Below are 12,281 nucleotides of genomic sequence, written 5' to 3'. Positions count from 1 at the left end.
TTCGTCTTATCAAACCCTGCACAGGAAAAAGCTTTCTGTTCATGAAGCAACCATAGGTATCCTCTGTTTCCGTCCGTTAAATTCCACTATAGCAGCATTTTAGCATACAGGACAAGCGGCCATTTTTAAAATGCAAATACAAATTCAACATAATAGCTACCTTTTTGTAAGATTTAGAGCATAAACTTACTTGTTTAAAGGTTTTGTCGCAGAAATTTTGTTCAAATCTTTCCGCGCCGAATAATCGACAAAAGCTTCACTCCCTTCGCGCATTGGGAATGGTGTCAGAGTAGGCCAAAAGCGATACCAAAGTGATTAAAATCGATATTACCCAGGTTACTGAGTAATCGATACTTGTCAAAGTAAAAGTCAAAGAATTCTGAACAGAAGTTTTTGGTATATCAGTGATATCCAAAAATTGCAATAGCGTTGTTGAAGAGGAATTATTTGAAGTACAAAAACACGCAAAATTTTGACACTAGCTGGGATTGAAAGTTTGAAACTGTAACATAAGTATATTAAAAGGGCCTTCATAAGGTGGGGGGGGGGGGGGGGGGAAGAGGAAGGCTAACAAATGCGTCCAAATAGTGACAGCTATCGCCTCTTTCATTTTTGCGTCGGTCTGTCAACGAATTCGTGGGGTCTTCAAACAAAAGGTCTGGAGCGAGTGTTTTACACACAGAGTAGGACTGGGGAGAGACGACTCACACGCTTGTAAGTGCGAAGATCCACGCTTTCGGTGCCTCGTGTCTTTTGGTTGATTAAGAGAACAAAGAGAAAAAAAGAACTGTTTCGCAGTCTACCTTTGGTTTCCAGTTGTTTTCCACACTAATCTCGTACCCAGATCACTCACGGTCACTTTTTTTCATTTCCAAACGTGCAGTGAGATCTGGGTACGAGATAATTTCCACACAGTATATCTGAGTTCCAACTTCGGTGCGATACGAAATAGTATATAGGAACCCGCCTGAAATGAGCACGACCCCAAGACGAAAATTTAATGCAACTCCAGCTGTGCTTGTATCAAGACAACATATATTGCTACGTCTTGTCCTTATTTCGCAAGCGAGAACGAATGTTACTTGCTTAATTTGAAATGCTGCAGTACCTCAAGAAATCACTGACCCCATCTTTAACATGTAGACTTTTAACTCGGCTTCGATATTTTATGATTTGTAAGTGTACGAAAGAACAGCGTGACATAACAGAGCTGATTAAAGGGAAAGTGTCACCTATTCCTTGTGCTCCTTTGAATAGCCAAAAAAACATATTTAAATTGATGGAATGGCCAAAATAATGATTCAGTTGTGTGAGCAATAACCCTACTAGTGCACAGAAACCAGTATTACTTATCTTTACCTGCAGATGGCTAGGATGGAAATGGATTGCATCTTGAGAAAAATGGCCAATTCTTTTTAAGTTCTTCCTGTCTGTTGTAGAGAAGTCGCTAAAAACTGATTATAGTTTGTTTGTTCTCAGAGGAATCCCTTGGTATTTTCTCCCCAGTGCCCTTACAACAAGTTCATGTTAGAAAAAGGTTCTTTTAGCTGTTTTAACCAAAATACAGCAAAATCATCCTGACAGTGTCCCCTCAAAACACAACAGGAAACAACACAGATAATTTCCATTATTACCCAAGGCGTTTATTACATGTAAAACAATCCCCTTACAGAAAAGTTGCACTAAACAATCTACTTGACTTATTTTCAAAAGTCGCTTTAATGACTGCTGCAAACAGCTTTTGCTTGAATCATGTTTATTCTATCAAACAGAACTTGTTTGTATTCTCACTAGCTCAGTGTTCAACTTGCATTGACAGATTGACAATAAAAGCTAGATAAATTTACTCCAATAATAAGTTTCTGACTGCAAAAATGGAGGACATTTCTTGTTTCAAAGCTTCACAACATGGTCAACCACATCTCTGAAATCTTGTCTGTTTTCTAATTGATGTATGACTAGCCGGCTAGATTAGCAACTGCTACCTGTGGGCTAGCCGTAAACAAGAAGGGAAAATAAAGAGATACATAAAGTTTACAAGTCACTTATTGGGCTTCCAACTGGTACCACGTTTGAGTCTTTTATAATTATGACTGTTTTACTTCTAAGGGTAAACCTTATTTTTACTCACTCATGAACACTCACTCACTCGCCGCGCAGCTAATTCCTCATTTTTTTTTTAACCAACTGAGCAAACTCAAACTTAGACATAACTTTTTTTGTTTTAGTTGTTGGGTTCTCTTTCAACTGGACAGCGAGAGTTTATTTCAACAAACGCAAACTTTAAGTAGTTCTCACTGATCAATGATTTTCAGATACGAATTATATTGACCAGCAAAATTTCACGGTATAAAAGAATCAAGTTTACCTGAATAACTACCCAAGTTCAGCTTGTATTTCGCCCTCTCGCTTGACACAGCAAATGAAATGTATTCTGCAAATGCTGTTTTTCCATGAACATCTTCCAAGTCGACGCGAAGCTTCTTATTGTTGCTAACAGTCAGGCGGTGAATCTTGTCCAGTCCAAGCCAAAACTCGGCGTTCAGATTACCAAAACCCCGTCTGTAGGCATTCCAAGCGCGGAAGAAATCTACAGAGCCGTCCTGTCTCTTCTGAAACACCGTCCAACCTCCACCGCCTGTTTTCTGATCACAGAACGCTTCAAATTCACCCAAACCATCAGGATTGATTTTATACACTCCACTGATCCTGTTACCGGATTTATAAATTTCGGCGCAGTTCTTGTAAACTGAAATTATTGACAAATTTGCATGTAGTCAGATTTCCTTTAACTGTTCAGAATATTTCTACCTGATCAATAATATCTCTTGAAAATGGATGACATAGTTACATTAGAATTTAAGACGCGAATTAATCAGCAAAGCTGGAGCCGGTTACAAGCTAACAAAAGGTGAAACTACTGGTACCCCAGCGCTAAACGATCAGAGAAAAAAAAAAATAGAAAAAAAAATAAAATAATAATAATAATAATAATAATAATAATAATAATAATAATAATAATAATAATAATAATAATAATAATAGAGAAAAACGACCTAGATTTAATCTTTGAACGATTCAGACACACAAAACAGATTCAGAGAGCGCTTTGACCTGTTTTCCGATTGTGCTGAGAGAGAATATAGCAAGTAAAGAACCTTCTTAATTTACAAAAAAAATCCTGTTACAAACCTTTTCCGTCTGAGCCGCCAGTTTGGTTTCTCTTCAGTGCTCTGATTTCTTCTCTTATTTCGGCCAGCTGTCGCTCGATCTTCTTGGTGTTTGGTCCGGCGTAAAAGTAATTATTCATATTACACTGAGCTTTCTTTCCGTCGTTATCACTTTTTGTGGGTTTCACGGTAGACTTAGCAAACGCCGCTACAAAAACAGCGAACAAAACGATTACGAACAAATATTTCATCGCGAGTTGTAAATTAGTTCGTTGCCAGTAAAATTGCATCAAATGCTTTATAGAACGATTGCTTGTTCCCGAAGACTCAGCTCCAGAAACGTTTATTTAGTCTTCAGGGGCAAGATTTTTCTCGTCTTCTTAACTCTATTTTAGGAGCACTTTCATCCAATCAGATAACTCCAAGTGCGTGACTCACTTGTTGCGAGCTTCCGTGATATTCATAATTTTTTCATGTGTTGTTTTCAAACGTCACACAAACTGTCTCTGTATATTATTCTTTTGAATAATCGGGTATTCAGGGATAATGATATATTAATTATAAACTGATGAACAGACAAATGAAGCGTGATTAAAGTCGTCTTATATTTTTCCTAATCATCTATCCAAAATCCAAGTCTTCGGATAAAACCAAAATCAGTTTTAATGTAAATTAGACGTCCATGTTTTAAATCAGGTCAGTTCTTTGTTGGGAAAACGCCATTGGTTGTCTAACATTTGATTTTGATTTAACGCAACTTAAATATCCCTACCATGACCTATTATATCTGTCTCAGAAGTGAGTAAAAGCAAAAAACTTAAAATCCTAAACTAGTCATTTTAAAGCGTTGGCGAAAAATTGCCAATGATTTGCATGCAGAGGTTGGTCAAATCAGTTCTATACTGTTCAAGTCAATCAGGGGAATTCGCTTTTATCAACTCAGTTGTTAAGGTAATTTCGAGCTCTCGAATCTCTTTATGGTGGCCAAAAATTGTTGGAACCGAACTTTCATTACGGCCCGACACCACGGTTTCAGCTAGTTGTTTAGAGACTAATCTGTTTATATATCAGTGTTCATAAACTAATTACGCGTGTTGCCCTGAGGGCATACCAAGTCAAAATTTCGGTGACGTTTCTTTTTTGCGACATACATCAGACTGTAAAACTTTATCGCAGTTGTGGCTAAATTACAAACGGACCGCGCCGTTTGCATCCTGAGTCGTTCGAAAGATATTCCAAGTATATAAGGCAAGCCTAGGTTCGATTACCAGCCTCTGTTTGGGATAAGAGCCGGACCTGACGGCGCGGCAGAAAATCGAGCGTAAGGCAAGCCCGGTTTTTCGATAAAACAGTAAACGTACCCGGCTTCAGCTAACTGACATCCGACCATACAGCACATTTTAAACAGTTTTGCTTTAGCTAGTCATACCCTAGTGATTCTCTATAACTTTTCAGCACTTAATAGGAAGTCCCAGTGGCTGATTCGAAAGATCACCAAGTTTTCTCTTTTAGTTAAAGTCAAGTGCAAAATGCTCAAGAAAGGAAATCTTTAAACGACGTCTCTTAAACCAATCAGATTTGGCATCGTCAATAGTTTTGGGCCATCCACTCGATCAGCCTTACAGCTATTTGGATAGTTCAATCTTAATTGTCAAATTTTTAAGTTCAGCTTTTGTTTAATTTACATTTACCCTTCAATAGAGATTATACTGTTTATCTTGTTAAATTATCCTTTTGTAAACAGGCAAAAGAAGTTAAATAACGTTAATTTAATTGTATTGAAGGGAAAATTGCATTGTATACATTATTGATATTTTTCTTCAGTGATTCATGTGTTTTAACGAAGCATTCTTTAGGATCATAACTATTTCGGGACTATTGTTGCTCACAATACGTTCGGCCAGAATTTAGCGGGGGCTTTGGGGGAATTTGGCTCCGTGACTGAGGAAGAGGTGCACCGTTAGCTTTTGTTTATTTATTTATTTATTTTTTTACATCAAGTGGACCAGATCTTCCTCTAGGTCTGGAGCGCGTGCTTCAGAGAGAGTAGGACTGGGAAGAGACGACTCACACGCTTGTGAGTGCGAAGATCCACGTGTTCGGTGCCTCGTGTCTTTTGGTTGATTTGAGAAAACAAACAGGAAAAACAACAACTGTTTTGCAGTCTACGTTTTGGTTTCCAGTTATTTTCCACGCTAATCTCGTATCCAGATCTGCCACGGTCACATTTTTACATTTCCAAACCTGCAGTGAGATCTGGGTACGAGATAATTTCCACACAGTATATCTGCGTTTCAACTTCGGTGCGATACGAATAGCTGTTTCGACAAAGGTTGTCCAAAAAAGCGTAAAAGCGTACGCGACAATGCCGCAAGGTAGTCTGGAAAATACCTTATAAATTTCAATAAACGCTCAGAATCCATATTGCCCGCCATTTCAAGTCTTCGCTGTAGAGTCAAGGCATTATGGATTCTGAGCATTTATAAAAAATTATTGAATATTTTCCAGACTACCTTTCAGCATTGTCGCGTACGCTTTTACGCTATTCTTGGACAACCTTTGTCGAAACAGCTGTATAGGAACCCGCGTGAAATAAGCACGACCCCAAGACTCAAATTTTATGCAATTAAACTCCAGCTGTGCTTATGTCAAGAGAACATGTTACTACGTCTTGCGCTTGTTTCCCAAGTGAGAACGAATGTTATTTGCTTAATTTTAAATCCTGCAGTACCTCAAGAAATCACTGACCCACATCCTTAAAATATACACTTTTAAGGACCCATTGAAGTATCTCGTTGCTAAGCTACACGGTTGCTACCCAAGTGCAATTTCACTTCCGGTCAGCCAAAATATTTTCGCGCGCTTTTTTTGGCCCCGGCCAGTCGCCGATTCAAGTTGCAGGTACCTCTTTTTTTACTTCGTTGCAACAAACACAAGAAAAACTTTTCGTTTACATTTTTATTGATTAATTTTCTGCTTTACGGTTACAACATGTGATTCGTGCCTTTATTTTTGAAACTTGAGTGTTTTGCTTGAAAATGTCATTCACGTACGGACGTAAACAGAAAGCAGCAGCGATGGCTGCATGTCGATGGGGAAATCTCGAAAAGGTGACAGTACAAGATTTCCAGTGTCAGGTTGGGAATCGAAATCTGAAAGATGCGGAGTCACAAATTAAAACTAGTATTGCGCTATCATCACCTGCAAACTTCAAAGAAAACTCTGTGTCCGCGGCCTTGTTGACCGCTCCGAAACTCCCTGACGTCTCAGTTTGCGTTAAAACTGTGCGACCCTGTGAACCTGTGTCCGTGAACTGCCCTTCCGAACCTGAGAACTGAACTCCACTGTTTAGATATAACACAAATAAACGAAGCTATCGAGGCCACTTAATTGCAACCACTCTCCCAAGACAGCATGGAGCAGCAGACTGTGAGCAAGGAGGCTTGATAAATTATCCTTGAAAGCAGCTCTACCTCAAGAATTTCATTCTTACATCAAAAATGCTAACCACTCGATAGAAAACCTGACTGATAATGGTGAGCTCGAAACTTGTGATGGAAAACTTCTCCTTACAACATCAACCTCGCTTGAGAACTTAGTTAACAGTAATTTAAGTAATCTACAACACTGTGACTGTCAAAAAGAAACTGAATTCGAATTTTGTTCGGTAAAACAAAACACAGTTGAAGAGTTCGAGTTCGAGTGTAGTCGATGTGGGAAAAAAGTCAACTTGAAGACTAGCATTCCTGTCGTTAAAGCCACAACTCGTCCAAGATCTGCAATACGTAATCTCGTTGCTCTTTCATTCCTTGTCAATGGGAAATATTTCAAAGATTACCACAAATTCTCTCGGTCTGGGTCATGTCAGTTCCACTCAGTGGATCTATATTATTGAATGGATTGCACCGTTCGTAAAAAGGATCGCCGACTGGAGTGTGCAAGAAGCAAGAACTGAAGCAGTTCGACGTGTGGATAAGTCATCATTGCACATCCAGTTCGACGGCTTTTATCTGACTCGCAGCCACTATTCGAATAACAGCTCAGCTACCGTCCACGATGCGAAGACTGGCAAAATTATTGCGTACTCACACCGAACAAAGCGCGGCCAAGGTGCTAACTGGGAAGGGACAAGCGGTGGAGCAGCCTGGCCAACAATGCTTAGGCACCAGGCCGCTGAAAATTAGCTCACCACTTCCGGTGCCGCGAAAAAAGAACTTTTCTCCTCGAGAGATAATTGTAGTTGCTGGATTTAAAAACAATTCGCAAGAACATCAAATTTTCTCGGAATTCAAGCATGGGTTTTGCGACAAAATAAAAAACAAAACAAATATGCGCAAAAGAGTGGTCAAAGAAGCACAATTTCCATTCTCATTTTTTTAATTTTCATTATAAACCAAAACGCATGCTTAAATTTCTTCAAAACGGCTTTTAAATTGTTATTGTACAGAAAAGGCGGAAAAAAGGTTTAAGCTATTTAGTTAAAATGCATTTTTCTGTTTCTGGTCACGTGACAATGGGCGTGGTCCGATGACGTCATGAACTGGACCATATCTGCCCCCTATGGGTATTGCCCAAATTTGGTCCAATTGAAACATACACGTGCAGAGTTATAGCAAATTGATTTTTCCCTAGCAACGGCATCAAAAGATACTTTAATGGGCCCTTAACTCAGCTTCGATATTTGTCAGTGTACAAAAGAATGTGTGACATAACAGAGCTGATTAAAGGGAAAGTGTCAACTATTTCTTGTGCCACTTTGAATAGCCAAAAAAACATATTTGAATTGATGGAATGGCCAAAATAAAGATTCAGTTGTGTGAGCAATAACCGTTACTAGTGCAGAGAAACTAGTATCGTTCATTTTCATTTTATCGTTCATTTTTTGGCTGCGGATGGCTAGGATGGAAATGGATTGCATTATGAAGAAATTAGCCAATTACTTTTATCTTCTTCCTGTGTGATGTAGAGAAGTCGCTAAAAACTGATTGTAGTTTGTTTTTTTTCTCAGAGGAATCCCTTAGTATTTTCTCCCCAATGCTCTTACAACAAGTTTATGTTAGAAAAAAGGTTCTTTTAGCTGTTTTAACCAAAACAAAACAGCAAAATCACAGTGAAAGTGTCCCCTTAAAACACAACAGGAAACAACACAGATAATTTCCATTATTACCCAAGGCGTTTATTAAAACAATCCCCTTACAGAATAGTTCCACTAAACAATGTTCCACTTATTTTCAAAAGGCGTCTTAATGACTGCTGCAAACAACTTTTGCTTGAATCATGTTTAGTCTATCAAACAGAACTTGTTTGTAATCTCACTAGCTCAGTGTTGCATTGAGAGATCGATAATGAAAGCTAGTTAAAGTTAATCCAAGAATAAGTTTCTGACAGTAAAAATAGAGGAAATTTCTTGTTTCAAGGCTTCAAAACAGATGGTTAACAACCCCTCTGAAATCTTGTCTGTAATTTTGTCCGTATGAATAGCCGATTAGATTAGCAACTACTTGTGGGCCAGCCGTGATAAGATCCAACTAAGATCACTCAGTAATGAAATTCCTATTGTGTATTTGAGACAAGAAGAAAAAAATAAAGATATTTAGAATGTTTACAAGTCACTTATTGCGCCAATGAAAATGGGTGCGTTTTTTGTCGAGTGTAACAATTTGCTTGTGAGATTACAAATATTATCTAATTAGGACAAATTAAGCGCACTAAAACCCAGAGAAAACTGAGCTGCCTTATACCCCTGCAAGCTTTCAATTTCCTCGATCATGATCAACTGTTTCACTTTAAGGGAAATGAACTGAGCATTCTACACAGAATCTCAAAAGTCCTTTGGTCGTATCTTCATCTCCGACCTTTTCATAGAGTACCAATTGTTTTTCCAGTGGTACCATCCCACTCCTTGACTATTGATCTTCCCGTGGAGGTAAAGACCATTCAAGTTCGAATGGATGCATTTGTTGTACCACCAGGCCCCTTTTTCAAGTACAGCACAGTTGCCCGAGTACCTGTCATTATCACGATCTTTGGTGGAAAATGCTGAACCCCGATGATAACCAAGGGAGTCACCAGCAGTGCCTGGAGAAAGAAAACACATCTGAGTGAATGACTTTGTCTTACTGAAAGAAACGTGGAAATCTTCACCGAAATTTTTAAGGCTCAAGCTGGGCTTTCAACTGGTACCAAGTTTGTGTTCTTTTATGTTCATGACTGTTTTACTACCAAGGGTAAACCTTATTTTTACTCACTCATGATCAGTCAGTCACTCGCCGCTCATCTAATTCCTTAATTTTTTAACCAAATAAGCGAACTCAAACTTAGACATAACTTTTTTCTTTTTTTTGTTGGATTCTCTTTCAACTGGACAGCAGTGCAGTTCGTTTCAACAAACGAAAAGTAGCTCTCACTGATTAATTATTTTTAGATATGAATTATGTTTACCAGGAACATTTCAGTAGTAACAATTAGAGGAATTAAGTTTACCTGAGTAACTACCCAAGCTCAGCTGGTATTTTGCCCTCTCGCTTAAACAGCAAATGAACTGTATTCTGCAAATGCTGTGTTACCATGAAGATCTTCCAAGTCGACGCGAAGCTTGTTCCTGCTGCTAACAGTCAAGCGGTGAATCTTGTCCAGTCCAAGCCAAAACTCGCCGTTCAGATTGCCAAATCCTCGTTTGTAGGCATCCCAACCGCGGAAGAAATCTACAGAGCCGTCCCGTCTCTTTTGAAACACCGTCCAACCTCCACCGGCTGTTTTCTGATCACAGAAAACTTCAAATTCACCCAAACCATCAGGATCGATTTTATACACTCCACTGATCTGTTTGCCAAACTGGTAAACTTCGGCGCAGTTCTTGTAAACTGAAATTATTGAAAAATATGTAGGGTATGTAGTCAAATTTTGTTTAACTGATCAGAATGCTTCTACCAGATCGATAATATCACTTGAAAATGGATGACATACAGTAGGTTTTCAACTCGTGAATTGATCAGCAAAGCTGCATGGAGTTATAAGCTGACTCAAGGTGAAACTAGGTACTTGGCGCTATACGGATCATTTTGAATAGAGAAAAACGACCTAGATTTAATCTTTGAACGATTCAGGCACATAAAACAAATTCAGAGAGCGCTTTGGTCTGTTTTCAGATTATACTGAGAGAGTATGTAGCGATTAAAAAGCTTCCTAATTTACAGAAAAATTCGTATCTTTCAGCAAATCCTGTTACAAACCTTTTCTGTCTGAGCCGCCAGTTTGGTTTCTCTTCAGTGCTCTGATTTCTTCTCTTATTTCGGCCAACTGTTGTTCGATCTTCTTGGTGTTTGGTCCGGCGTAAAAGTAATTATTCACATTACACTGAGCCTTCTTTCCGTCGTTGTCACTTTTTGTGGGTTTCCGGTGGAGTTAGCGAATGCCGCCCCGAAAATGGCGAACAAAACGATTGCGAGCAAATATTTCATCGCGAGTTGTAAATCAGTTCGTAATCAGTAAAATTGCATGAAATGCTTCATAGAACGATTGCTTGTTCCCGAAGACTAAGCTCCAAAAACGTTTATTTAGTGTTCAGGGGCAAGATATTTCTCGTCTTCTAAACTCTATTTTAGGAGCACTTTCATCCAACCAGATAACTCCAAGTGCGTGACTCACTTGTTGTGAACTTCCGTGATAGTCATAATTATTTCATGTGTCGTTTTCAAGCGTCGCACAGACTGTCTCAAAATATTACTCTTCTGAATAATCGGGTATTCAGGGATAACGATATATTAATTATAAACTGGGAAACAGACAAATGAAACGCGATTAATGTCGTCTTATATTTTTCCCAATCATCTATCTAAAATCAAAGTTTTCGGATAAAAACCAAAATCAGTTTTAATGTAAATTAGACGTCCATGTTTTAAATCAGGTCAGTTCTTTGTTGGGAAAACGGCATTGGTTTTCTAACATTTTATTTTGGTTTCATTCAACTTAAATATCCTTGATATATCTGCCTCAGAAGTGAGAAAAACCTTAAAACTTAAAATGCTAAATTAGTTTATTTAAAGCGTTGGATTGTTCCCGCGTATCAAGTTAACTTTGAAGATTAGGCTCCCAAAAATTGCCAATGATTTGCATACAGACGTTGGTCAAATCAGTTCTATTTTTACGTTCAAGTCAATCAGGGGAATTCATAAACTAATATTCGCTTGTATCAACCGAGTTGTTAATTAAGGTAATTTGGTAAAGAGATTCTAAAGCTCTCGAATCTCTTTATGGTGGCCAAAATTGTTGAAACCAAATATTCGACCACGCGACACCACAGTTTCAGTTGTTTAGAAACTAACCTGTTCATATCTGTTCATAAATTAATTTGCGACATACATCAGACTATAACGGATGTTAGTAAAACTAGGAACGGGGAACCGGGGACCGGGAACCGGGATTGGGGAACGGGGAACGGGAGTCTGGGAACGAGTGTACAGCGGTAATCCCTATAAGAATTCTAAATAGGCTATTTAATGCAACTTAAAGAGCGCCTTTAAGGTTTATCTTAGATTTTTTTGGCAGATATTCAGGTTTAAGTTTAATAACAGGAATAAAGAATCCCACCTCAGGAAAGATTTGAAGCTTTTGTGAATAATCTCAACCCTTCGTCGAACAGCAAATTAGTTTTAAACTTTAGACTAAGCTTACTTTTTTCCAAGACTTCAAAAGAGGCAGCCAAGGTTCAAGGAAAAAACTCGAAAATCTGTCCTGAAAATTTCTCTCCTAACGACTCACTTTTAAATCAGAGATTCGATTAACTGAAGGAAATTGAAACATTCGGTGTATATTTATAAAACATATTAACCACATCATATAATGGGCCTGTTTTTGTATGACAATCAAATAAAGCAAGTGACACACTCGGAGACCAACCCACGGCCTGGCCAGTGCCTTACGCATGCGCACAGCCATATCACCCGGGCAGTGGCAGCCATGGACAGCTGTTTCGGCCTTGTTAGGCCTCATCAGCATGTAAAAGGCTCGGACAGCTAAAATAATTTTATTGCTTAATATTTCGGTTAGACAATACCAACCTTCTTCAGGGGCGGCAAAAACCTAAGTAAAAATTGGAAATAAACGGTTACT

The 12,281-nt window shown here is 38.6% G+C and overlaps 1 protein-coding gene and 1 pseudogene across 3 annotated transcripts in view; both read right to left on the bottom strand.

Annotated features, from left to right (window-relative positions):
- LOC146482059 (microfibril-associated glycoprotein 4-like) overlaps positions 1-3,436 on the bottom strand; it is an 8,968-nt gene extending 5,532 nt beyond the window's left edge. For both annotated transcript variants that reach the window (XM_085108160.1, XM_085108161.1), the window contains exon 1: positions 3,193-3,436. In XM_085108160.1, coding sequence (XP_084964286.1) covers positions 3,193-3,421 — 229 coding nt within the window. In that variant the 5' untranslated portion in view covers positions 3,422-3,436. The remainder of the gene's footprint in view (positions 1-3,192) is intronic.
- A 4,724-nt stretch (positions 3,437-8,160) lies between these two features.
- Positions 8,161-12,242, bottom strand: LOC146482058 (microfibril-associated glycoprotein 4-like; annotated as a pseudogene). The gene is made up of 3 exons (XR_014864402.1): positions 10,403-12,242; positions 9,654-10,033; positions 8,161-9,248 (listed from the first exon to the last, which is right to left on the bottom strand). The product of XR_014864402.1 is annotated as a microfibril-associated glycoprotein 4-like (transcript).
- Between the last annotated feature and the right edge of the window lie 39 nt (positions 12,243-12,281).

The sequence above is a fragment of the Pavona decussata genome, unplaced genomic scaffold, assembly GCF_977016875.1.
Source record: "Pavona decussata unplaced genomic scaffold, jaPavDecu1.1 SCAFFOLD_48, whole genome shotgun sequence".
NCBI classification, from domain to species: domain Eukaryota; kingdom Metazoa; phylum Cnidaria; class Anthozoa; order Scleractinia; family Agariciidae; genus Pavona; species Pavona decussata.
The sequence above is the reverse complement of the archived record's forward strand: the minus strand, read 5'-3'. Positions and strand labels throughout refer to the sequence as shown.